Here is a 24,196-nt window from a genome sequence, read left to right as displayed (position 1 = left end):
TCAAGGTTTCCTTACTTAGGGCTGTCTATGCGTGCTTGTACACGCAGACGTGTGTGTGTGTGTGTGTGTGTGTGGTTGATTTATTTATTTCATATAGAAATCAGTGGACAATAGCAGTGATTAGTTCACTGCATCACTGACAAAGAGAGTCACAACAAATTATTTGTAATCCAAAGAGCACTGTTTTTCACTACTGTTTACACCTTTAGCCAATATACATCAGCAAAAGATATATTCTTATGAGCTGGGACTACTTGAACAGTTACTCCAAAGATCGAGAATTCTATGTGAAAATTTTTTTGAATTTGAGATTAAAATAGTCTGGAAAGTGTATTCATAGATTTGTCATGGATTTAAATATTATAGAATATTCTAAAAAAAAAATACCATTAATATCATGTGATTCCTTATCATCATCATCAACAACAACAACAACAGCAAACATCCATTTTCCATTCTGGCATGGGTTGGACACTTTGACAGGAGCTGGTAAGCTAAAGAACTGCACCAGGCTCTATTGTCTACTTTGGCATCCTTTCTAGGATTAGATGTCCTTCCTACTAGTAACCATTTTAGAGAGTGTACTGGGTGCTTTTCATATGGCACCAGCACCAGTGGAGGTCACCAAGTAACTTGCAAGACAAAGACCCCTCAATTAGGAAGTGGGTATAGTATTGAGGGAGGTTGCTTTTTGCCAGCTGAGAGGTTAAATTATAATAGAAGGGTTAAGATAGGTGTCCTGCTACACAGGAGGTACTTGGCAGCCCCATATGGAAAAGAATGGAGGGAAAAGAGAGATGAATATCAATTGAAAAACTCATATGGCATACTCCTTAAATGGGTTGTCATTTCATATATGTAATAAATACACTTTCCAGAATATTTTAAGCTAAATTCAAAAAGCATTTTCAAACAAAACTCTAGATCCCTGTTAGTATACCAAACATAGTGGAAGGAGAAAATAAATCAGGAGTTGGAAGATTAATTCTGGTGAAGAAAGGCAAGGGAGACAACTATAAAATTTTAATCAAGATTAGAATGCAGTGGAGAGAGAGACTGATTGATGGTGGTATGGTAACAAAAACTTCAGACATGTTTCTATCATATTAGATCACTTAAAAGCCATACCATATTAGTTATTTAGATTTTTAATGTTCCATATGCTAATAGCCACAGACCTATTGTTTTGCATGCAGCTAGTTTCATGATGTTAAGTGGACAAGAGCTTAAATATATCCCAAATTACGATGCTAGTAAATCTCAGATAGTAATCCCTGAAAATCAGGTACAAATTTTTGACCAGACAACTGTAGTTATATGGAATTAAGAGCCATGTCAAGTTTATTTGAACTAAAGGCCTATGCACTGATACTGCCACAGAATTAACAAAAAAAAACCTTCCACTTGACCGATTGTCATGCAGTCACTCATCAACACCGTCCAACTTCTTATCTACAAATGGACTATCTCTGTACTCTTACTACTTCAGTGGCATCTGTTCCTCAGAGTTGGTTTGGTTTGTGCAATCTATCTCAAGTTCATCAAACTCATTCATCATTTCTATCTCTCCCCCATTTACAGTCCACACATTAATAATAAAATTCACAATAATTCCTCCCTGGAACATTATTCCTCTGCAGTCCTCACCCAGCCCATATTGTTCGTGCAATCATCAACTTACAATTGTTAAGAAGAAACAACAACCACACTGACCTCATCAACCTTGGAGAATGTGCAAAGACTGGAGCACAGCCCTTTCTTCTAAATTAAAATCATTAAGAAAAAATATCCTGGCTCTATTTAGGACAACTCTTTCAACTGCTAACGACAGCATTTAATTGCAGTGAGGTGATTTGCTTCATGTACCTTTTCTCCAATTTCTGTTTCAACTCCACTCGGTAATGTATCAATGTCTGAATGCAAAGCACATGCTGTTATCACACTGTAGAAACTGGATTTATTGTATTCTTGGTTGAAAAGTATATTGTTTTTCAAGGTGTTATTCTGTATCCAGGCCTTTTGTGGAACATAGGCAATACTACCCTGCAAAGTAGAGAAATAATTAAGGTTAATACATCATTTTTAGTTCATCCTCTGAATACACAATCTTTATGTACACTGGACACATGTAAAGTCTTGTTTTTTCTTTTGTTATGTTTTTCTGTTGATTGTGATTGTTGAGAGTGTGTGTGTGTATGTGCACGTGTACGTGTGTAAGTGATAATGAAAATAATGGTGTGGGTATGTAAGTAGAGGTTAAGGGATACAAGTAACAATATTCAGATTTGAACACAGGTGGGGTTGTGGTGGAGAATAATGATAATAAGTTTATGAGCAACTAGGTAAAGGATAAAGTTCACATACAGATGCACACAAACCATTCCCTCAATATATAGAAAACACACACATACACACACGTGCGCGCACACACACACACACACACACACACACACGTTCAAACACACATATGCACACATCAAACAAGTATGGCACTTACTTCAATATTGATAGTTCCATTCAGTTTATCCATTTCTCCAAGAATGGTAGAAACCAAAGAACTTTTACCAGTGCCAACAGAGCCCACAATGCTTACCAGTTGACCCTTTGGTATTGTGATGTTGATACTGTAATATAAAAAAAACCGAAAGAGTAATATCAAACTTGGTTTTCATGCTTGATTGAGTTTCTTAGGTACATCTTTATAGCTTTGTTGAGGTCACAGAAAGATGAATTGATTAACTGCATGGTGTAATAAATAATTATCTCTTTCACTGACTCCCTCCCCATTGCTCCACCATCTTCTCAGTACTCTCTCACTTCTATCTTTCTCCATCTCTCTCTCTATCACTCTACTACCCACCCTGACATGCTCTTATTCACTCATATAATGAAATAGCACTAACTCTTCCTCTACTTCTCCCATCCCTCCCATCCATCATATCTCACTTACTAACATCTGGCACTATTCTTTTCCTGTCATTATTACTCTCCCACAAGCACTGGCTCTTCTGTTACCTCCTCCTCTACCATCCTCTCACAACCACGAATCTATTTCTCCCATCACACTTAAAATCTGGATTTAATTCCAGCTTGTCATCCTTTCATAATTCTTCTTCTCAGCGGCATTGAAACAAAGCAACCTCACAAGTGCTGGTGCCATAGAAAATGCATCCAGTTCAGTCTGTAAAGTGACTGGAGAACTGAGCAGACAACACGGGGTCAAGAGGGCACCGTAGTCCATTGTAGAGAGTTAGCATTTGCTTGGGAGATGAAGTCTTTTCTAGCCTGGACAGAAACGCTTATCTTTGAGATGCAAACTTTGCTAGAGAAAAAATCTGAGCATAGTTTCCTTTTCATTCACAAAGTATGGGTTGCCCTGAACCTGTGATAGAACACGCCTGCTCAAGATTCTGCACAATGAGATTGAAACAGTAACTATGCAATTGTCAAATGAACTTCTGATCCATATGGTCATATCTACATAATGTATACTGCACAATATGATAATAAAATTATTTATTATAAGATAGTTGAAAATTAAAAGTAAGTTACTAGAAAAATCTCAATGTCTATTTAGAACAACCTTTTGATAGCAAAAGAGTATTCAGGTACTCACTCTTTTAATTGAAAACTATTGGCATCTGAGACATCCCATGAAAACCTTCCATCTCTGATAACAACTGCAGTATCTACAAAAGTAAATACAAGTAAATGATTGTATGATTTTTGCTCGGAATCACATGTGGGGAACAAAAATAGAATATTATCATTTCAAAAATATAGACTTGCTTATTATTATTATTATTATTAGTATCATTATCATTATCATTATTATTATTATCATTATTATCATCATCATTATTATTATTATTATTATTATTTCAGTGTCCTTTGTCTAAGCTCTTTTATCATACATCCTGTGATCTCTTCAGTGACTCTTTATCCCATTGTCCCATGTGTCTCCTCTTTTCTGTTTAGCCCAAGCTAGTAGGGACTAAACAGAACAAGATCTGGAGACACATAGGATAAAGAGTCACTGAAGAAGTAACTGGATGTGTCACGAAAGAGCTTAGGCAAAGGACACTGTAATATAAAACACTATGATATAATAATGATCATAATAATAATAATAATAATAATAATAATAATAATAATAATAATAATAATAATAAAGCTGAAGAGAAGACCAAGTATATGGTGTGTGTGTTTAACTGGCAAAACAATACGACCATTCCCAAATATAACAATAACTGTTTCAACACAATTTCCCATCAGGAAACTTGCATACATAATCAAATTTAATTTAATTTCAAAAATTCAAATCCTGCCATGGTCAATTTTGCTTTTCATTCTTCCAGGTTTGATGAAATAAAGTATCAGTAAAGTACTAGGGCTGATAAAATTGACTATTCCTTCCCACCAAATTTCTGGCCTCTGTGTGAAATCAATGTCCTTTTAGCTAATGTCACATTCTTAATTGGAAGAATTAGCTTGGCTCTTTCTAACAAGTAACAACTGAATTCCAACCCACTGTTTCATATCTTTCTCAGTTGACAGTCTTGTATGGTTATTTTTTATTTTTGGTTATAAGCATTGCTGAAAATTCTTGTTCAAAACGATCAGTGGATGAGAAGAACAAGACTGTCCACACATTACATTTAGTTGATTGGAATTAGTTCAAAACTCTGAAACCTTATGTAGCCTTGCAATTTCTCTTGTGTACCCCCAGGGGTACACATATTCCAATTTGAACCTTTGACCTAAACTGTTATATCTAGTGAGAGTCATTAATCATATAGAATCAAGGCTAGTGGTGATTTGGCAGAATAACTGGAACATTGGACAAAATACCTGTGGTATTTAGTCCCAACACTTTATGGTTCTGATTTCTTGTTTTGTCAGAGTCAACTGTTGGGAGATTGCAATAACTGACATAACACTGACCCTAAATATGTACTTTTGTGTCTATTTTGCATATCATTATTTATACTGAAAGAAACAGAAAAATTACCTGTTTTTGTCTTATTTGAGACATTCACTGGTATCAAGTCATCCGTGCACAAATATTTTTGTATTCTTTTAATTGAGACTGACAGCTAGAATGAAAATGGAGGATACTTTAAAGTTACAATCCCTTGTATTGATACTTATGTGTACTCTTTTACTCTTTTACTTGTTTCAGTCATTTGACTGTGGCCATGCTGGAGCACCACCTTTAGTCAAGCAAATCAACCTCACGACTTATTCTTTGTAAGCCTAGTACTTATTCTATCAGTCTCTTTTGCTGAACCGCTAAGTTACAGGGACGTAAACACACCTCATCCCATGTCTTCTTGAGTCTCCCTCTTCCACAGCTTCCTTCCACTGGTAGAGATTGGCACTTCTTCACACAACTGTCCACATCCATATGCATCACATGACCATAGCAACACAGTCGTCTCTCTTGCACACCACATCTGATGCTTCTTATGCCCAACTTTTCTCTTAAGATGATTACACTCTGTCATGTATGCTCATCCAGCAAAGCATGCTAGCTTCATTTCTTTCAAGCCTATGCATCGTGTCCTCAGCAGTCACAGCCCATGTTTCACTGCCATGTAGCATGGCTGTTCACACACAGGCATCATACAATTTGCCTTTCACTCTGAGGGAGAGGCCTTCTGTTACCAGCAAAGGTAGGAGCTCTCTGAACTTTGCCCAATATATTCCTTATTCTAGCAGCTACACTCTCAGAGCATCCACCCCTGCTACTGACTTTGTCATCAAGATAACAGAAGATATCAACTAATTCTAGTTTTCCCTTCTGACATTTGATGAAGTTATTGTTTCACTTTTGACATGTAATACAAAAACAGTGTAAGAAATAAGAGATTGCTCTGGGCTTGCATCAGGCAAGAAGTTGAATTTTTTTTTGGTCCATTGCATGGACCCTATGCAAGGCATGTGTAAAATTTGAATGAGATCCGTTGAGTTTTAGCGATGCACACATACAGACACACATTCTTAGCTTTATACACACACACACACACACACACACACACTAGGCGATGAGGGCTAAAAGTATGAGAGAAGGGGTCAGAGTGGAACAGGTTTCTTGCTGTAGAGGATCTACAGGACAACTCACATTTTAGGCAAGAAGGTGGAAGTGAGTGACTGGAGATGGAAAGAAATAAAAATAGGGTGATGAGGTGTCAGGAATAAATATATAATATATTTATAAACTATATTAACAAAATAAGTAAACAAGTAATAAAAAATACAAAGGCTAAAGACTCACCTGAGCGAAAAAACCAAGCATCATTGAAAAATAGTTTATAGGTGCCTTTAGAAGGTTGAACAGGGCCATTGATACAAAGGTTCTCTGTGGATCTAGTGTATGATCTTCTGATGATAATACATATGCAGTAAAAGTGGTAAATATTATCTACAAAATAATAGGAACAGTTAAATATTGATTCATTTTGAGGGCTGTGCTCCTGCAAGGCCTTTGATTGTGATAGTTAAAACAAAGTAAAGAATTAACATAGGCACAAGGCCTCAAGTTTCATGCATGGAACAGTCAATTATATTGATCTAGTACTTGCCTGGTACTTATGCTAAGACCTTAAACTCCTTAGAAGGATTAAAGGCAGTGGAGAACTGAACTGAAAACACAAAGGTACAAGACTAAATATAGCTCAAGGTATTCTGTTTGTTACTCTACTTTCCCTGCTAATCCGTCAGCCTTGGAACAATTAGATATCATAAAAGAAATCTTAAACTGAATTTCAGAATGGCTGTGTGGTTAAGAAGTTCACTGAGTGATCACATAGTTTTAGATTTGATCATATTGTGTGGCACTTTGAGTCAATCTATTCTATCAACTAGAACCTCATGAGAGGAAAAAATATTTATGAATATATATATATAAATAAATGATACTGCTTACATTGCATTAGTAAAGTGTAAAATAGTAAAAGTCCTGATAATCTGGAATACTTATTATTCCCTAAGTTTTTTTGAAATATATATATATATATATATATATATATATATATATATATAAAGTTGGAATTTACAAAGAACAAGAGACAAAGACAGGTGTGTAAACAATATGTTTCAAATCTTGAGATGACACATTTCTTGAAACGATCAACATTATGAACTCTGTCCTTTCACATAATTTGAGAGATGCTACGCAAACAATGTTTGTGGAAGGCAACTAATTCTATATGGGATTTATAGGGTGTTCCAGTTTCAGATACTTAAAGCAAGATAGAAAGGACAACATCCTAATATACATCAATTTTTATCTTGCAAGTGAGACTGCTATAATTTCAGATGCAATGCTGCAATTTACCAAATGAAGCAGTTACTACCAATTCTACAATCAATTTAGGTTGAAGAATTAATGCAAGTGCTTTCTTGGATGGTGAGCTCACTTATTGGAATAAAAGAGGTCTTATTCTGAGCATACACATACACACTTGTATAAAAACAGGCTAGTTGCAGTTGAAATCCCTTTGATTGCAGGTCTGCTCAATCAGACTTTACCTGGAGTTAGATGCACAGGTTTACTTCACTAAACTTTGCTTGAACCTTGTATGCTTTCATGTATCAATTAAAAACATCTGGTTACTAGACTTACTTTTCCCTTGATTGCACACTAAAGGGCAAATCAAAGACTCCATCCTTTCATCAAACATTAAAAGCACAATTAGAGCTATGATAAACAGAGGTTTTTTTACAGTTAACTATTTAAAGTAAGTTAACCACCTTGAATCTGGTTTTACATGCTTGTTATAAGTTTACTGGATTTTCTTTACATGGACCTGAAATAGCTGACATGAAATTACAATGCAGGAAAAGGCATTTTTTTTTATAAGGAAAGAACTCACCAGGAATGGAGCAATTTTCCAGCAGACTTCTAAACATATTTTCACATAAGCAACTTTCCGTAAAAACTTCGTCTCTTCGTTTCGAATCTCATTAATCTTTTGTTCAAAACTTGGTTCCCAGGCATACAGTTTAAGAGCCTAGTTAAATAATCAAAATTAAATCAAATAAGGAATCCTCACACAGACAGAAAATCTCAAATTCAAGTCGATTAGGAAATGGAATTGTATAGTATTTGTAATAATATTAACAAGAGCACTCAGAGAGTGCAAACCTCCACCAAGGTAACACCAACATCCCCTAAACGGTTAGCCAGAGATGATTTTTAAAATAAGAATATCTGAAATAAACTCAGCTGCTCTCACAAACGTGAATACTATTAGGTTGTCAAGAAAGTTCTTGCAGAGTTTTTAATTTGGTTTTAAATGATGTATTTTCAAATTAATTTTCATAAAATTACTTTGATTTTATATATCATTTTAAAGCCTGTTTTTCACTCTATCTAATCGTGTTATTCTTTTTCTTTTTGAATAATTAGACCATTTTTTCCAGAATGTTGAATACAGCATGGACAAAAAACAAATTCGCACAATTATCATATTCCAGTTCAAGCTAGGCCAAAAAGCTGCTGAAACAGCTCGTGATATCAACGATGCGTTTCACCCAGGAACCACTAATGGACATACAGCACAATGGTGGTTCAAGAAATTTCATAGCAGTGATGAGCGTCTTGAAGGTGATAAGCATAGTGGTCGACCATCGGATGTTGACAATGATCAACTAAGAGCCTTAGTTGAAGCCAATCCATGCAAAACTGTTTGAGAGCTTGCTTCAGAATTAGACATAACATATACGACAATTTCCAACCACTTGAAAGAGATTGGAAAAACAAAAATACTTGAGAAATAGGTGCCGCACGAATTGATTGACAACCAAAAAAAAATGTCGTGTTAAAGTATTGTCTTCCCTTCTTTTATTCACCCTGGAAGACAAAGCTGATCTTGATGGAGCCTGAACTCAGAACATAAACAACCAGAACAAACACCATGAAGCTTTCTTCTGTTACTTTAATGATTCTGCTACAATAATACTTGACACTTTATCAAAACTGAAAGCAAGATATTACTGAGTAATTTATAAAAATGTGGTTTGAAAATTATAAAACATATTGAAAGCACTACAATAAGTGCCTACTGTATTCTGGGAAAACAACTCACTGTGAAACCACCAGAAAGTCAATGCTTCTATTTTCTTGATTAGATCTTTGGTCTTAAACTGAGTCTAAGACAATCAGTTTATCCATTTATCTTTGTGAAACATGCCAACATATAATAAATTGAGAATATTGAAGAAATAAGCTAAAATCTAGAGGTGCAAGCTTTTCCTGAAAAAAGGAGCCTGAACACCTTGTACATTTATACACACACACACACACACACACACACACACACACACACACACACACACATACATGCATGTGTGTGAATAAGTGTGTCTGTGCATGCATATATATGTTTGTGTGTCTGTGTCTGTGTTTGTGCATGATAGACTTGAAAGAAAATTCCACCAAGTTTACCTTCATTCCATTTAGCACTTCATTCATGAATATAATCCGTTTGTCCTTGATTACCATCACCCTTTCCAAGTAATGATTCATTTTCTTTAAAAGGATGCTGCTGATTGGTATGAAGCAAAACAGAATAACCAGAGCAGAAAATATGGCTGCACCAAGTTGTTGGTAGAGGAAATAGAGACTTAATAGGATCTGGAAAGGGGCAGAAAACAATAAATAGAAGAACGGTAAAGTGTCCTGGAAACGTCGGCAGTCCACTGACATCAAGTTAACAGTCTCTCCAACAGATGTTGCCTTTAATGAGCTGCATTTGAGGGTCAGGGCCTAAAAAACAATAAGTGAAAGATCAAGAAGTCAGAAGATTAAAAATCTTTTGCTCTTTTATACTTTTACTGAAATTCTATGAAATCATTGCAAAGGACTTTAGTTGGTCAGTGCATATTTTATCAATCTTTATTCACCAAACAGCTAGATTATCTTTTGAGATGAAGGAATACAATGTGATGTAATGTTTTATGCTAGTATACACACATTACACACACACACACACACATATATATATGTAAAAGAGGACAACAAATGCCGAGACATAGCAAGCATCTCAAGTCATATACATTATTTTATATTATTCTTAAATTAGTTAAGGTTTTACAGCTGTTTCTGGGATATCCCAAGTGATAGGCAAGTATGCCTGAATATGGGGTGTTCTGTCATCAGAGACAAGTGGACAACATATGAAAGATCTAGACATAGAAATATTCAGATAAAAGATCTAGACATGGAAAATTTGCAGATAATAAGCAATGAAATAAAAGAGTAGATGAAGGGATATAACAAATATCCTGGAAACAGCTGTAAGACCTTCTATTTATAAATGTTCTATGTTATACACAGCATTGGCTTTTTATCTCACACGCTGATATATGACCTACATTGGACCCCTTATTCACTTAATCACCGAACCTGGAGCTTAACTGTGGTCTAGCCATAGCACTTACTCAGCATTACCTGAAACATCTGGGTGTAACTGACACCACTATCGCTCATAACCTATATATGTGTGTGTGTGTGTGTGTGTGTGTGTGTGTGTATGTGTGTGTGTATGTGTGTGTGTGTGTGTGTGTGTGTGTGTGTGTGTGTGTGTGTGTGTGTGTGTGTGTGTGTGTGTGTGTGTGTGTGTGTATGTACAGATATGTAAAGAATCATGGTATAAGAGGTTAGTAAGCTTTGAGCAGTCCATAGAAGGTATAAAAAAACAACTTTCAAGTGGTTTATTGATCTGCAAAATATATTCAAATACTGATCACAAGTGTAAAGAAAATGTTTTGTGTAAACCACCAACAAAAGAAAAAGTACTACAAATGAACCAATTAAAACTTACCTTGCGGAAAATTGTTGATGTCACGGCTTGTTTTATCATGAGTCCAAGATTGTTAGAAATATACAAAGTATGCTGTAAGGATATAGTTTGTATGATATTCATAACCAAAAGGGAAACAGCAATTGTGTAACCTTTCCAACTTGGCTCTTTACTGTCAATGAATGCTATCAAGAAGCTGAAATGAATGAGAATATGAAAATTTCTTTTAGTTAATCATTCATGGTCATCATTGTTTCATTGTCATTACATCATTCATTCAATGAGTGCTTTCATTACACTACTGAGTACAGCTATGTGTTCTTTGGATATGTGCAGCATTTTGCTTGTTTCTTTTGTTTTCTATTTTCCTATCAACCCTTGCATTCTGGTGAAGATTAGTGGTGTTCTTGGGGAGATTATAGGCATTAGTGGAGATCAACTGAACGTGCATGATGACCTGGACTGGTCATCATGCACTGAATCACCTCTCATTGGAAGCCACAGCTCCCAAAGACTAGGTGATGCATGTTTAGCTGTCTGGTGCCACACAGCCCTGGCCTAACAAGGAGGTGTAACCATCTTTGGTCCTTACTCCAATCATAAATAGAAAATAAATTATAAAATATAAAACATTTTCAAAAACTTGAAAGAGCAACAAGAAAAAGATCAAAGGAAAAACTTTTGAAAAACATACCTCATTACCTGAGGACTGATAAACAATAGGATGTCATAGAGAAACTTTAGCAGACATGTTTTAAGAATGTCAACCATATAGAGTCGTATTAGAACCAAGGTTAGTGATACTTCTTTCCTCTGTTGTACCTGATAACTTTTCCCCGCTTTATCTCCAGACGATGAGTCATATGACATTTGCTTCCTGTAAGGAAGAGAAAAATTAAAAACTGGGAGACAGGCTACAATATAACTACAGTTTTAATGCTAAAATAACTGCCATAATTTTTTACCTAGTAAAGAAAATAACAGGTACTTATTTCCTTACAGACCCCGAAAAGATGAAAGACAAAATTGACCTTGGCAGGATTTGGGTTCAGAATGTAAAGATAGATGAATTACCACTAAGCTAAGTTTTGAATCTTAGCTATCCAGGCCAGCAGTTTCAAGGTAAGAGTAAATTGATTACATTGACCCAAGTGCTCAACTCCTACTTATTTTACTGACCTGAAAGGGATAAAAAAAAACAAAAAAAAACAAAGTTAACCTTCACGGAATTTGAACTGGGAATGTAAAAAAGGACGAAATGCCACTAAGCATTTTGCCTGGCATGCCAGTGACTTCACTAACTTGCCACCTTATTAGATAGTAATAATAATCATAATGATAATAATCCTTTCTACTCTAGGCGCAGGGCCTGAAATTTTGTGGGAGGGGGATAGTTGATTACATTGACTCCAGTGCTCAACTGGTACTTAATTTATCAACCCTGAAAGGATGATAGGCAAAGTCAACCTTGGCAGAATTTGAACACTGAATAATAATAACAATAATAATAATAATAATAATAATAATAATAATAATAATAATAATAATAATAATAATAATATTATCATTGTTGTTGTTGTTGTCACCTTTGTTATTGTTGCTGTTGTGGTTGTTGATGGTGCTGCTGATGTTGTCGCTGCTGTTGTTATTACTGCCGTTGCTGGTGTTGTTGTTACTTGTACTCAACTTGTCCATTGCATTGCTCGCAAAAGGGCTCTCATTGCATTTTCGAAATTGCTGTTTTTATTTTGAACAATGTTGTTAAAATTGGAGCCTTTGCTTTATAATCACATACATTTTCGTTAGGAAATATGTCTTTTCTTACATACACACACACACATGGGCTTGGTTGGTGTGGGAAGGGGGATTAAAAACTAGATTACGAAATTTGTTTTGTTATTGTTTAAATCCCAGCAAATTTGAAAAGTTCCTGTCAAAACTGAGAAAATCTAACTTTTGTGGGTGTGCTATTTTGAAGTCTGCCAAGACAATCTATTGGGAAGATTATCCGGCAACAATGGAATATTCAGTTAGTACATTATATTTCTGGAAAAGTGTAGCTGAATACTCATTATGTTAGTGTTAAGCAGCTGACCATGTAAAGAGGCCCTCATTGGCTCAGTTACCAATGAGAGAAGGTGCAGTATTACAGTTAATCATATTAACATGTGTGCTTCTAACTAGTATGTTTTTAGTTTTTCAACAGGTATATTTTGCAAAACAGAAAAGATATTGATAAAATGTCTCTCAAACCTTTCTAATCCTAAAACATACCGTTTCATAGCGTTTAATTTTAAACTCCATTCATTCAGAAATGTCTTCACCACTTGACTGCACAAATTCCGTGGATGTGGTTCCCACACATCATCATCCTTTAATTCATGCTTGATACTTTTCACACATAATCTATAAGAGAAACCAGAGAAGTATTAGATATAGATTGATTTGGAGGAGAAGGAGAAGAAGAGGAGGCAGGTACTCACCCGTTTAGCCACCAAAATATTAATCGAGATGGAAACGATGCTAATTTCTCTGCATTTGGAGCCTGTAGAGTTGAGAAAAAAAAAAAAAAAAGAAAAATCACCAATTCTGAAATAACCACCTTAACACAGAGAATAACATATTAAATAAAAAAAAATACTAGATAATTGGCTAAATCACTAAAGCATCAAATGGAATGCCTTGTGGTATTTGATCCTACTCTTGGTGCTCTGAGTTCAAAACTTGCTGAGGTCAACTTGCAGTAGCATAGCCAGGAGTGGGTAACAATGAGGATGGTTGGCTCTGGGCATTTGGGGTCTGCTGGATAAGCTTGTACAGAGGCACAGCAAACTCAAGGACTACCCCATGCAGCATACACTCTGGCTTTGCTATTGTCAACTTTATTTTTCATCCTGCTGGGTTTAGTAAATAAAGTGCCAAAGATTGATTCTTCTCTCTAAGAGTTGGTTACATTGCACTGTGAGAAGGGTCATGAGAGACTACTCAGAGTGACCCTCAGAGCGAGGAGCTAGCAACCTCTTCTCACACCAACACTGACATACTACTGAAGCTATTCAAGGATAACGTGCTGTGCAATGCAGCATGGAATAATAATAATTCTTTCTAATTTTGGCACAAGGCAGTAATTTTGGGGGAGCAGGTGAGTCGATCACATTGGTTCCAGCACTCAACTGAAAATATGAAAGGCAAAGTTGGCTTGGGTAGAATTTGAACCCAGAAAGTAAAGACATAAAATGCCATTAGCATTTTCTCCAGCATGCTAATGATTCTACCAGATCACTGACTTAATAATAATAATAATAATAATAATAATAATAATAATAATAATAATAATAATAATAATAATAATAATTCAAAGAGAGCATATTAAGCAGATTGAAAAGAAACCTATTTCCATGGTCAGTTTTGGAAAACCACTGATGATGTATGTGAACAAAATCCCGGGCTTGATTGAAAAAAAGGGCAATTCAAAAAAAGGAACAGAGAGCCTAATTATAGCAGCTCAAGATCAAGCAATAAAAGCAAACAAATTGAGAAAATATGTGCATGGGGAGAAGGTGTCAGTAAAATGTGGAGTCTGTAGAATTTGATATGAGACAGATTGTTGCAGAATGTCCCAGGTTGATACAAGAAGAATATAAGAAATGGAGGCATGACCAAGTTGTGAAAGTTTTACACTGGAAGTTTTTTTCAGAAATGGGGAAAAGGGTGATTGTGTGCATATGTGGTTGTATGTGTGTGTATTTTGCATTTCTCTGTGTGGGTGTGTATGAGTGTGTGTGTGTACGCATGTGTGTGTATATGTGTGGTTATGTGTGATTGTATGTGTACATATTTTGAACAGATACAAGGTCAATAGTACTCACCCTTCCTTTGTGCTCAATTGGTGGAACTTCAGCAAAGCAGTGCAGAACCAATTGTATACATAAAAGAATGTATTCGACGTAGAAAAGGCTGAACATTATTTCATCTGTCTGGTACATCTAAAGACAGATAAAAAGAAAGACAAATCAGAATGGAAGAAATATACCACATATATCATATATATATATATATATATATATAAACACAGATATATTCTTCTGTATGTGGTCTGATCAATAAGTATCTGGACTCTTACTATAGTAATGAAGCTAAAGCATGCAGAGTCGAGCTACTTGGCACAGATTGACTTTGAACTCTGTTGTGCATGTGCACTAAGTTTTAACGCTCTAGCTCAGTTGCGTTGTTTACAGCAGTGCTTGGAAGGAACGTGTATAGCGTGTGATCGTTGCATTAAGCATAACAGAGTAAGTTGAGCAGAAAATCTGCATCAAATTTTTGCCAAAAGCTTGGTGATACCTGCTCAGAGACCTATGCAAAGTTTTCAAAAAGTTTTCATTGTTCTCGACACTATGAAGGAGATATTGTGCAACTGAAACCCAAGTGTTTTTTTGGTCTGCTGAAAGCAATTTTAGCACAAACTTGGTAGACATGCATCTCATACCCAAATCTTCAGTGATAATGGACTGAACTGAACCATAACTAATCTGCACGTGCCCTGATAACTCATGCATGGTGATTCAATGATTTCCCCTCACAGCTGTATGCACATCTGCAGTGTTTTTCTCAGTTCTGCAAGTTGAGGGACCCCCAGAACGTTCGTCACTAAAAACATTTTTTTTGGCCATCTTGGAAACGTCTGAACCACTCATACATTTGTGTGTGGTCCCAGTTTTTACATACTCCTTCTACCAATCTTAAGAAGTTTGTTAGTGAATTATTGTTAACAGTGATTTGTGTTGGACAAACCACATCTTTAAAATTATCAAGAAGTCTGAAGGTGTCTTAGCTTCACTCAGTAAGACCTTTGTCAGCTGCTTTCCAGCTATCTATTTAAGGCTGAATGTGGCTATGGTACATCCACACTTAGAGTTTGCATCACCAGTATGGAGCCCCTATCTTTCTCAGAATATCAGTCTCTTGGAAACTTTCTAAATGTGCAACCAGCTGAATATCCACTGTCAGGCATCTATCTTACTCTGAATATTTTGCTTCCCTGGGCAGGGACACAGTAAAGGTCCAACATTTGGCAGCTGCAACAACTTGGTAGAAACCTACAAGGTCATCCACCGTCTTTCCAGCAACAACCTTTGGTTACCTTTTTTGAATCCCATATGTTTAACTCTTAGGCACATGCTTGCAAAATCAGAAAACAGCACAGCACCCATGAATTTTGGAAATGTTTTTTAACATTCAGACTTACTGAAGCATGGAATAAACCACCTACATTAGTTGTTGGCTGTCAAGACACAACATCCTTCAAAACTTCTATACTTCTTGAAATTCACTAACACCACACCTGATGTCCCCTGACTTTTTTTCATAATTCGTTTACTGTTCACCCTTCTCTCTTTTGGTACATTATTCCATGTACTGTACATGCACTTTTGGCTACCTTTTCTAATGAGATGTAGTGCACCTGAGCATTGTATACAAAAAGTTCATTATTATTTTTATTATTATATATCAACACATTTGAAATACATATTTAGCCTTACTGGAAGAATAATTTCAGTGTGGTTATACATTAATTTGTCCTTAGTTCAGAGCGAAACAATCCTGCCACTGATCAATTTCAATGGATTACTGTTTCTTTTCTTATGGCTTTGTCAGAAGGAAACATTCCTTCCTATAAACATTGAAAACCAACTCAGGCTGGTGAAATTCATATGGTTTGTGTTCACCCTGATGATCTATAAATTAATATATGCAGGAAAAATATGGGCTTGTATGAAATTGCAGAGGATTGATATATTTGAGGGGGAAAGATTATGCAAAGTGAGTATAAGAAGAGGAGAAGAGATAGGTGTGTTAAGAGGGCATTGGTGGGGGTAGTTAGCTTGCTACTTTAGGTGAGTTGAGGACATTGTGGTAATTATAGAATAGACAGAAAGTGGATACAGAGAGCCTATGGAACACAGGTTGATGTACATTTAGAAATTAATGTTCTTCTTTTGGATGCATTTTGAGATGTTTGTGTGCAGCTTAGCAGAACTGTCCTAGATGTTGAAAGTAGTATTCCATTGTGCAGTTGCCACAAATGATGTACAAAGCTACTAAGAAAGAAAACTGAAGAAAACACAGACAGTTACATTTAATTAATTGTAATTTGCTAAAAATACAACCAAGTGGTAAGAAGAATATTTGTATAGATGAAGTAGATGAAAGTTAAAAATTACCTTTTCAATTATGTATGAATAAAATGGTATAATCCCTGTTAAAAGTGACAGCAACCAAAATAGAAACAGTACCATTGATGTCAAAATTCCATTAATTCTTTCCACTTGAATGAGAATGGTGGATATCATCTGTAATAGAATTGATCCAAGTTCAAACCTAATTGACTGCACCTGTGTACTTTTCTCTCATGACTTTTCTGTATGATTTCAGGAATATTGTATATAATACCACATTATCTAATGTCCTATCATTTTCTATGACGGGCTATAGTTTCCATCAGCTCAAGCAAAATTGTATAAACTAAGACTCCTCAAGCCAAGTGAAACCATAGTCATGGCCAGTGCTGGTGACACGTTAAAGGCACCCACCACACTCTTGGAGTGGTTGGCATTAGGAAGGGCGTCAAGCCATAGAAACCATACCAAAGCAGACTGAGACCTGGCACAGCTCTCCAGCTTATCAGTTCTAGTCAAACCATCTAACCCATGCCAGCATGGAAAGCAGATGCTAAATGATGATGATGATGACGACGACGATGATGATGATGACGGCGACGATGATGATGATGATGACGACGATGATGATGATATCTTATTGTATTGTATTGTAGTTATTACTTTGCTCCATGCCAGACTTGATTGAAGAAATTTTCCAGCTGCGTCTTTCCCATCTATTTTGTATATCTGGAACTACAAAATCTAATGTGTTTTACCTTTGTGAAGACATTGAAGTGTGACATGAGAGAGAGAGAGAGAGCTGGCTGCTCGATTTAGAAAGTACAGTCTTTGGTCTATAAAAAGGCAGGATGGCCACTGCTGGAATGCCTTTGATCATAGGTCTACATCATCAACAATAAATGTCACAAATATAACATTTACTTAGCTCACTTTAGCCAAAGGTAACTCCCTATAGTACCAAAATATAACATGGTGAATTAGACTGTTGAAAGATAAGTTCCTTCGCCATAATTATTCTTGAGCACAGATGATAGGATGTGGGCCATGTTGACTGATTAAGGATGTTGTCGATACAATTTGAGCCCATATTGATTGGTTACAAGTCATCTTTATGAGTCTGCTAACTACCACTCTTTCCTATATAAAGGTCAAGTTATACATTAACACATGCCACACATACACACATGCATGCACACACACACACACACACACACAACTGTCCAGACCTGTATTATTTACTGACAGTTAGTAAATATATATATATATATATATATATGCATGCGTGTGTGTGTGTGTTAGATTATTTCCAAGCAACTTGCAGATGCAAGTGCAATCGGTTGAAAGTTCTGCTTACCAGACCCCAGCAGACTTACAAATGTATAGTTCCACACTATGAAAAATACTACACACAATAATTATTGCAGAACAGAGAGCACATGCTTTTGCAGTAGGAATACACCACTGAAAGCAATATATATATGTTCTCCTATAATACATTTACTTAGCCACAATAATATACACTCCATCTTTAACAGTGTACAACTGCATAGGTAATTCAAAAGTCAACTTACATATGCACCGATCTGAACTCCAGCAGCAAGATAGTCTATAGGAAATGTAGTCTGGCGTGTTTCTTCATGAAGCATAATCAGTTGTGTAATTGCTAAGCCACACAACAGGGCAGAGATACCCTGCAACAAAATAACAACCTTAGTGATTGCTACAATACACAAAACATTTAAAACAATTTTATACTGAAAGTAGTGTTCCAGTATGACCACAGTCAATGAATAAAACAAAAGAGTAAAAGTGTATATATATATATATATATATATGAAAACGTAATAAAGTAGTGTTTCACATGTGTAATATATGTAGAAATACTTTTACTGAGTGAGGTTATTTGTTGAATTAGTAGATAAAAACTCCACCAGGTGGTGTTAAAAAAAAATCACACTCAAAGAGGAGATAACTCTATTGGTAACCAGCTACTCAGATAAGAGTGGATCTCGTTTTTGAAGTCCATTGGGGAAATGTAATTAGACATGAGTTATATACTTTTATTAGTGGTGGACACAGCTAACCAAAAAAGTTAGCTTTGCTATCTGCTAATCTGCTAACTAAAAAAGTTAGCTTTGCTATCTGCTAATCTGCTAACTAAAAAAGTTAGCTTCAAAAACGTTAGACCACTAAACAAGTAAAGAAAATTAGTGGAAGCTAATGCTAACTGATAACTGCTAACTTTTATCATTTGAATTCAGTTTTGGTTTTGTTTTTTGGCTCTAAAACCCCTAAAAACAGACCTTAGAGAGCTGAAATTTTCATGTTGAAGCTTAGACATAAAGCTTTCCAAACAGGTATAACATGCCACGATCAGATGATGATCAAGGTGTACGCAAATAATTAAATGAACAAATGAAATTAATCATTAGTTTTTCAGTCAACATGCACTTTATTTACTGAACAAAAAGTATTAAACAAATCAAAAAGGTATAGTATAGTATAGGTATCATACCAATATCAGATGATGATCAACGTGTACTACTCTGGCTGGGCTTTCTCCATTGCCTCGGCGTAATGCCGGTCGCCCTTCATAAGCATCAGCCTCTCAAAGTTACCATCTGACAGGGTGGCTCTCTTGGCCCTCAAAATATCTTTGGCAATAAGGAATAGGCATTCAACTGCAGCACTGGATGGGATGGCAGTGTAATACTTGGTGAACAGGTCAGGACCTCCTTTGAGAGGTCCAACTTTAGTCAGGACCTACATATGTGTGCGTTGTGTGTGTTGTGTGTGTGTGTGAACATTGAATTCTGGCAAACAAATGAGAAAGGAGTGCACAATTCATGTTGTAAAGTATAAAGTTTATTGAAGCTGAATTTCTATCTTGAGAAGCAAGTTTCATGCTACTGTGATCTTCAGGTGAGATCACAAGTGTGTGTAACTCAAGTCATGATATAAAAATACATTTTCCATAATCCATGAACACATCCATACATACCCCCCCCCCCACACACACTCATGCAGACATTCAGAACTACATGACTGAGAAATGAACTTCTTAATCATGTAGTAGTGCCTGTGCTCAACATACATACATATGATATTTACAGGTAAAGAACTATGTATGCATAAAATGCATCTACATTTTCTTTATAAGCCTATCAAATGAAACTAAATCTGAACGTTTGGTCATGTTCTGAAAACAGAGTGAATAAAGATACTGTAAATAGGAATGATAAAAAAACAGAAGGTTTAAGACACAGACTGAACACTTACTGTCTTGACCATGCTGAAAACTGTGAGCTTTCTGCTTTTGCCAGACCTACTGGTCAAGAAAGTGGAATAAAAAGGTAATGAAAGAAAAAGCCATCCACACGGTATCCACACTAAGACAGTTTTCTGGAAACAATTTGTAAACTGTGGCCATGATGTATTACTAGAAGCCCAGGTCAGTGATGAATCCTGAAATGTAACATGATTAAAAAAAAAAAATTAAGGGGGACAAAAAGTGCAAACAGATACAAAAAATGTCACAAATATTAAAAAGATATATTAATTAAAAGAAAACATATTCTTTTTAGTTATACTGGCAACTTTGATTTCTAACTGAAGTCATTTCATTGTAGTGGCACTGCCATCTCACTTACTCTCCCTGAAAATATTTATATCCATCTGTGTAGGAGGATGCATGACCTGATGGTTAGGGTGTTACATTCATGATTGTGAGATTGTGGTTTCAATTCCTAGACTGGGTAGTGTGTTGTGCTTTTGAGCTAAACATTTCATCTCACATTGCTCTACCATTACTTTGACACCTGACTCAGGTTTCAGGGAGTCTTTGAGTATCCTAGCTCACTCGGCTATGCAAAGCTTACAGCCTATACTCCTGTTGATGTAAGGTCCTGGTTGGTCTAAGATCTTCCACTTGATACTGTGTGTGGTCCCTTCATCTTTGAGGTGTCACACATGGCTGTCCAAGAATGTAACGAATCATCTTCCTGGGACCCTGAAGGTGGTTGTGTGGTTGTACAGGTGTCACATAAAGGCCTTCCCAACTGACCCAATATATTTCCAGGATTGAGTGTTGGTTGTGTTCACATTATTGGTGCATCTTCAGTTGGCTCCAGGCCTGGGAATGTTGTTGTTATCACCAGTGTTGTTGGGGCTGCTGTCAGTGCTGTTATCATTACAATGCATGGGTCCAGTGATGCCACTGTAGCTGTGGTTGTTGTCAATGTGGTGGTTGTCCCTGGCCGTAAAATTCCAATACCATCAACAGGGTATTTTTGATTGTATGTATGTATGTATGTATGTATGTATGTATGTATGTATGTATGTATGTATGTATGTATGTGTGCAGATTTGTATGTTTTGTTTTATGTATGTATTCTCAGGCATTCGCATATCCAGACATGCTCATATATACTCAAATGATAAATGTCTGGAAAGTTTTACAGTTCCAAGTGTTGGCTTGGATCTGTAGTCTTCAAATCATCTTTTGCCTTTCTGGTTTTGAGAAGCCTAATTTCTCAAGATTGGTATTTAGGCAGTGTGTTACATATCCCAGGGCCCCAATAATTACAGGTATAAACCTGAACTTGTAATCTGAATAGAGTAACTGTATGTATGATTTTATTTGAGATTTATTTATGTTCTTTACAGAAGTTAAGCTGGGTACTAAAAAATGACAAGGAATTTTTAATTTAAGTCAAGACAGTCCTAGATATTTGTGAATATATGTGTGAGTTAATGTGTGCATGTGTGATATAGGTGTTTGCTTTGATATACTTACTCTGATGTAATAGATGTACATATTACTTTAGTACAGGACTTCATTTGATTACTCTTTATGTGAGGAGTGTGTGTGTGTGTGTGTGTGTGTGTGTGTGTGTGTGTGTGTGTGTGTGTGTGTGTGTGTGTGTGTGTGTGTATGTGTGTGTGCATGTGAGCCAAATGCACATATGTGATTTTGTGTATGTGTGCATTTCAAGAAACTTAAATATGCAATTTATGGAATGCTTTGCAAATGTTATGTATATAAAAATGTCTACATATGTCTTTTATCTATTTTTTATTATTCTTTGAATATTTCATATAAAGAAGGAACTAGTTTCTTAGAAACAAAACTCCCCTGGGATAATTTACAATAGCTAGCAGTAATGCCATGTACAGGGTACGGTGAATAAACTGTCATCTAAATTACGCAAAAATGAAAATAACACCAACATCTCATTTTAACAGATCAGATATATATTCACCAAAATTGCATAAAAATATCTTGAAATACTAAAGAGCAAATTTATTCAATAAAATTGCCATTGGCTTCAACCACGGCCTGCAGACAACTTTGGAATCTCCTGCAACTCTTCTGGACAGTCTCCTTGCTGCCATAATCTTTGCATTCAGTTCATCTTTGGTCTTACAAGGAGTTTTATTGGTCTCTCACTCAATTGTGCTTCACACATAATAATGAAGGGATCCGCAGTCTGGGGAGTTAGGTGGCCAGATGTTAGGGTTGATATGATGACAGAAATTGTCTGACAGCTATGAATGGGTTCTCCTGCTTGTGTGACATGGTGCAGAGTTCTGTTGCCAGACATGAGGTGTTCCAGCAGCCACCCTCTTGACCCAGGGCAGCACTTCCTCTAAGCACTTCCTCTACTTCCTCTAAGCACTTCCACTACTTCCTCTAAGCACTTGATGTAGGCCTCCTTGTTGAGTCTGAGGCTGTGTGGGAAGATGAATGGAAGAATAACATCACCATCACTAGTGATCACTCCAAACACCATGATGTCGACCGGATGTTTGATTTTTATCACTCTCGGTACAGGTTTTGGGGACTCAGATTAACACCCAAACACTCTGAAATGTTTGAATTGGAGTTTCCAGCATGAATGCCAAGCAGTACATTATTTCGCTTCCATATTTCTAGCAGAGTGAATTGCATCATGGTGCTGTTTTTCTCATAGACAGTGCCCAACTGACCCAACCATACTGTGTAGTTGACAAAATCATAAACAATGTGCATGCATGAAATTAAAACTATAAAATGTCAACAATTTACCCATTGCACCCTGTATATTTGTATGAATGTATGCATGCAAGCATATGTGTGTACTTTTGTATGTATCATCATTGTTTAACGTCCACTTTCCATGCTAGCATGGGTTGGACGATTTGACTGAGGACTGGCGAAGTAGATGGCTGCACCACGCTCCAATCTGATCTGGCAGAGTTTCTACAGCTGGATGCCCTTCCTAACGCCAACCACTCTGAGAGTGTAGTGGGTACTTTTACGTGCCACCTGCACGAGGGCCAGTCAGGCGGTACTGGCAATGGCCATGCTCAAATGGTGTTTTTTACCTGTCACCTGCACAGGAGCCAGTCCGGTACTGGCAATGACCACGTTTGAATGTTTTTTCACATGCCACGGGCAAAAGTGCTAGTAAGGCGATGATATACATAGTAAAATGTAAGTTCCTCTGCAATGTTACCATGCCTCCAAAAAGTGCATCAAGTGAAGTCCAATGTCAAGACAGTGTTGATTCGTTTCATCACTGTGAAAGGAATTGTCCACACAGTATTTGTTCTTCCTGGTCAAACTGTTAACCAGACATTTTGCTTGGCAATTCTGAAGTGTTTGTGAGACACAGTGAGATGAAAACGCCCTGACCAGGGACAAAGTAGAGAGTGGTGGTTTCATCACAACAATGTACCTTCGCATACCACATTGAGTGTGAGATGGTTTCCAACCCCAAATGGCATGACACTATTTACCCACCCTCTCCATTCACCTGATCTTGTTCCCTGCGATTTTTTTTTTGTTACCCTGAATGAAAAAAGTCCTTAAAAGAAAACGTTTTGCAGATGTGGAAGAGGTGAGGAAAAAAAACAAAAAAACAAAGGAGGCGTTAAAGAGTTCTAGGACTGCTTTGAACAGTGGAAAACATGTTTGGACCAATGCATTGCTTCAAATGGAGAATAGTTTGGAGGCGATAAAAGGGTAAACATGTAATACTAAGTGAATAGAATATTATTGCAAAATTCGGGTTTCTTTGGGGTACCCCCTCCCACCCATGCCAGCATGGAAGACGGATGTTAAACGATGATGATGATGATGATGATGATGATACATATGTGTGTGTGTGTATAAATAGATAGATATGTATATATATATATATATATATATATATATATATATAT

At 36.4% G+C, this 24,196-nt stretch overlaps 1 protein-coding gene across 1 annotated transcript in view; it reads right to left on the bottom strand.

Moving 5' to 3' along the window:
• LOC106867613 (multidrug resistance-associated protein 1) overlaps positions 1 to 24,196 on the bottom strand; it is a 40,107-nt gene that overhangs the window by 15,489 nt on the left and 422 nt on the right. The window contains exons 2-16 of the mRNA XM_052975183.1: positions 20,270 to 20,455; positions 18,562 to 18,681; positions 17,033 to 17,161; positions 14,678 to 14,794; positions 13,292 to 13,353; positions 13,083 to 13,214; positions 11,503 to 11,685; positions 10,830 to 11,004; positions 9,452 to 9,772; positions 7,878 to 8,015; positions 6,278 to 6,424; positions 5,012 to 5,096; positions 3,617 to 3,689; positions 2,498 to 2,624; positions 1,867 to 2,043 (exon numbers count right to left, since the gene is read on the bottom strand). Of these exons, the coding sequence (XP_052831143.1) occupies positions 1,867 to 2,043; positions 2,498 to 2,624; positions 3,617 to 3,689; positions 5,012 to 5,096; positions 6,278 to 6,424; positions 7,878 to 8,015; positions 9,452 to 9,772; positions 10,830 to 11,004; positions 11,503 to 11,685; positions 13,083 to 13,214; positions 13,292 to 13,353; positions 14,678 to 14,794; positions 17,033 to 17,161; positions 18,562 to 18,681; positions 20,270 to 20,455 (2,172 nt within the window). The remainder of the gene's footprint in view (positions 1 to 1,866; positions 2,044 to 2,497; positions 2,625 to 3,616; positions 3,690 to 5,011; positions 5,097 to 6,277; positions 6,425 to 7,877; positions 8,016 to 9,451; positions 9,773 to 10,829; positions 11,005 to 11,502; positions 11,686 to 13,082; positions 13,215 to 13,291; positions 13,354 to 14,677; positions 14,795 to 17,032; positions 17,162 to 18,561; positions 18,682 to 20,269; positions 20,456 to 24,196) is intronic.

Source organism: Octopus bimaculoides, chromosome 20 (assembly GCF_001194135.2).
Source record: "Octopus bimaculoides isolate UCB-OBI-ISO-001 chromosome 20, ASM119413v2, whole genome shotgun sequence".
NCBI classification, from domain to species: Eukaryota; Metazoa; Mollusca; class Cephalopoda; order Octopoda; family Octopodidae; genus Octopus; species Octopus bimaculoides.
The sequence above is the reverse complement of the archived record's forward strand: the minus strand, read 5'-3'. Positions and strand labels throughout refer to the sequence as shown.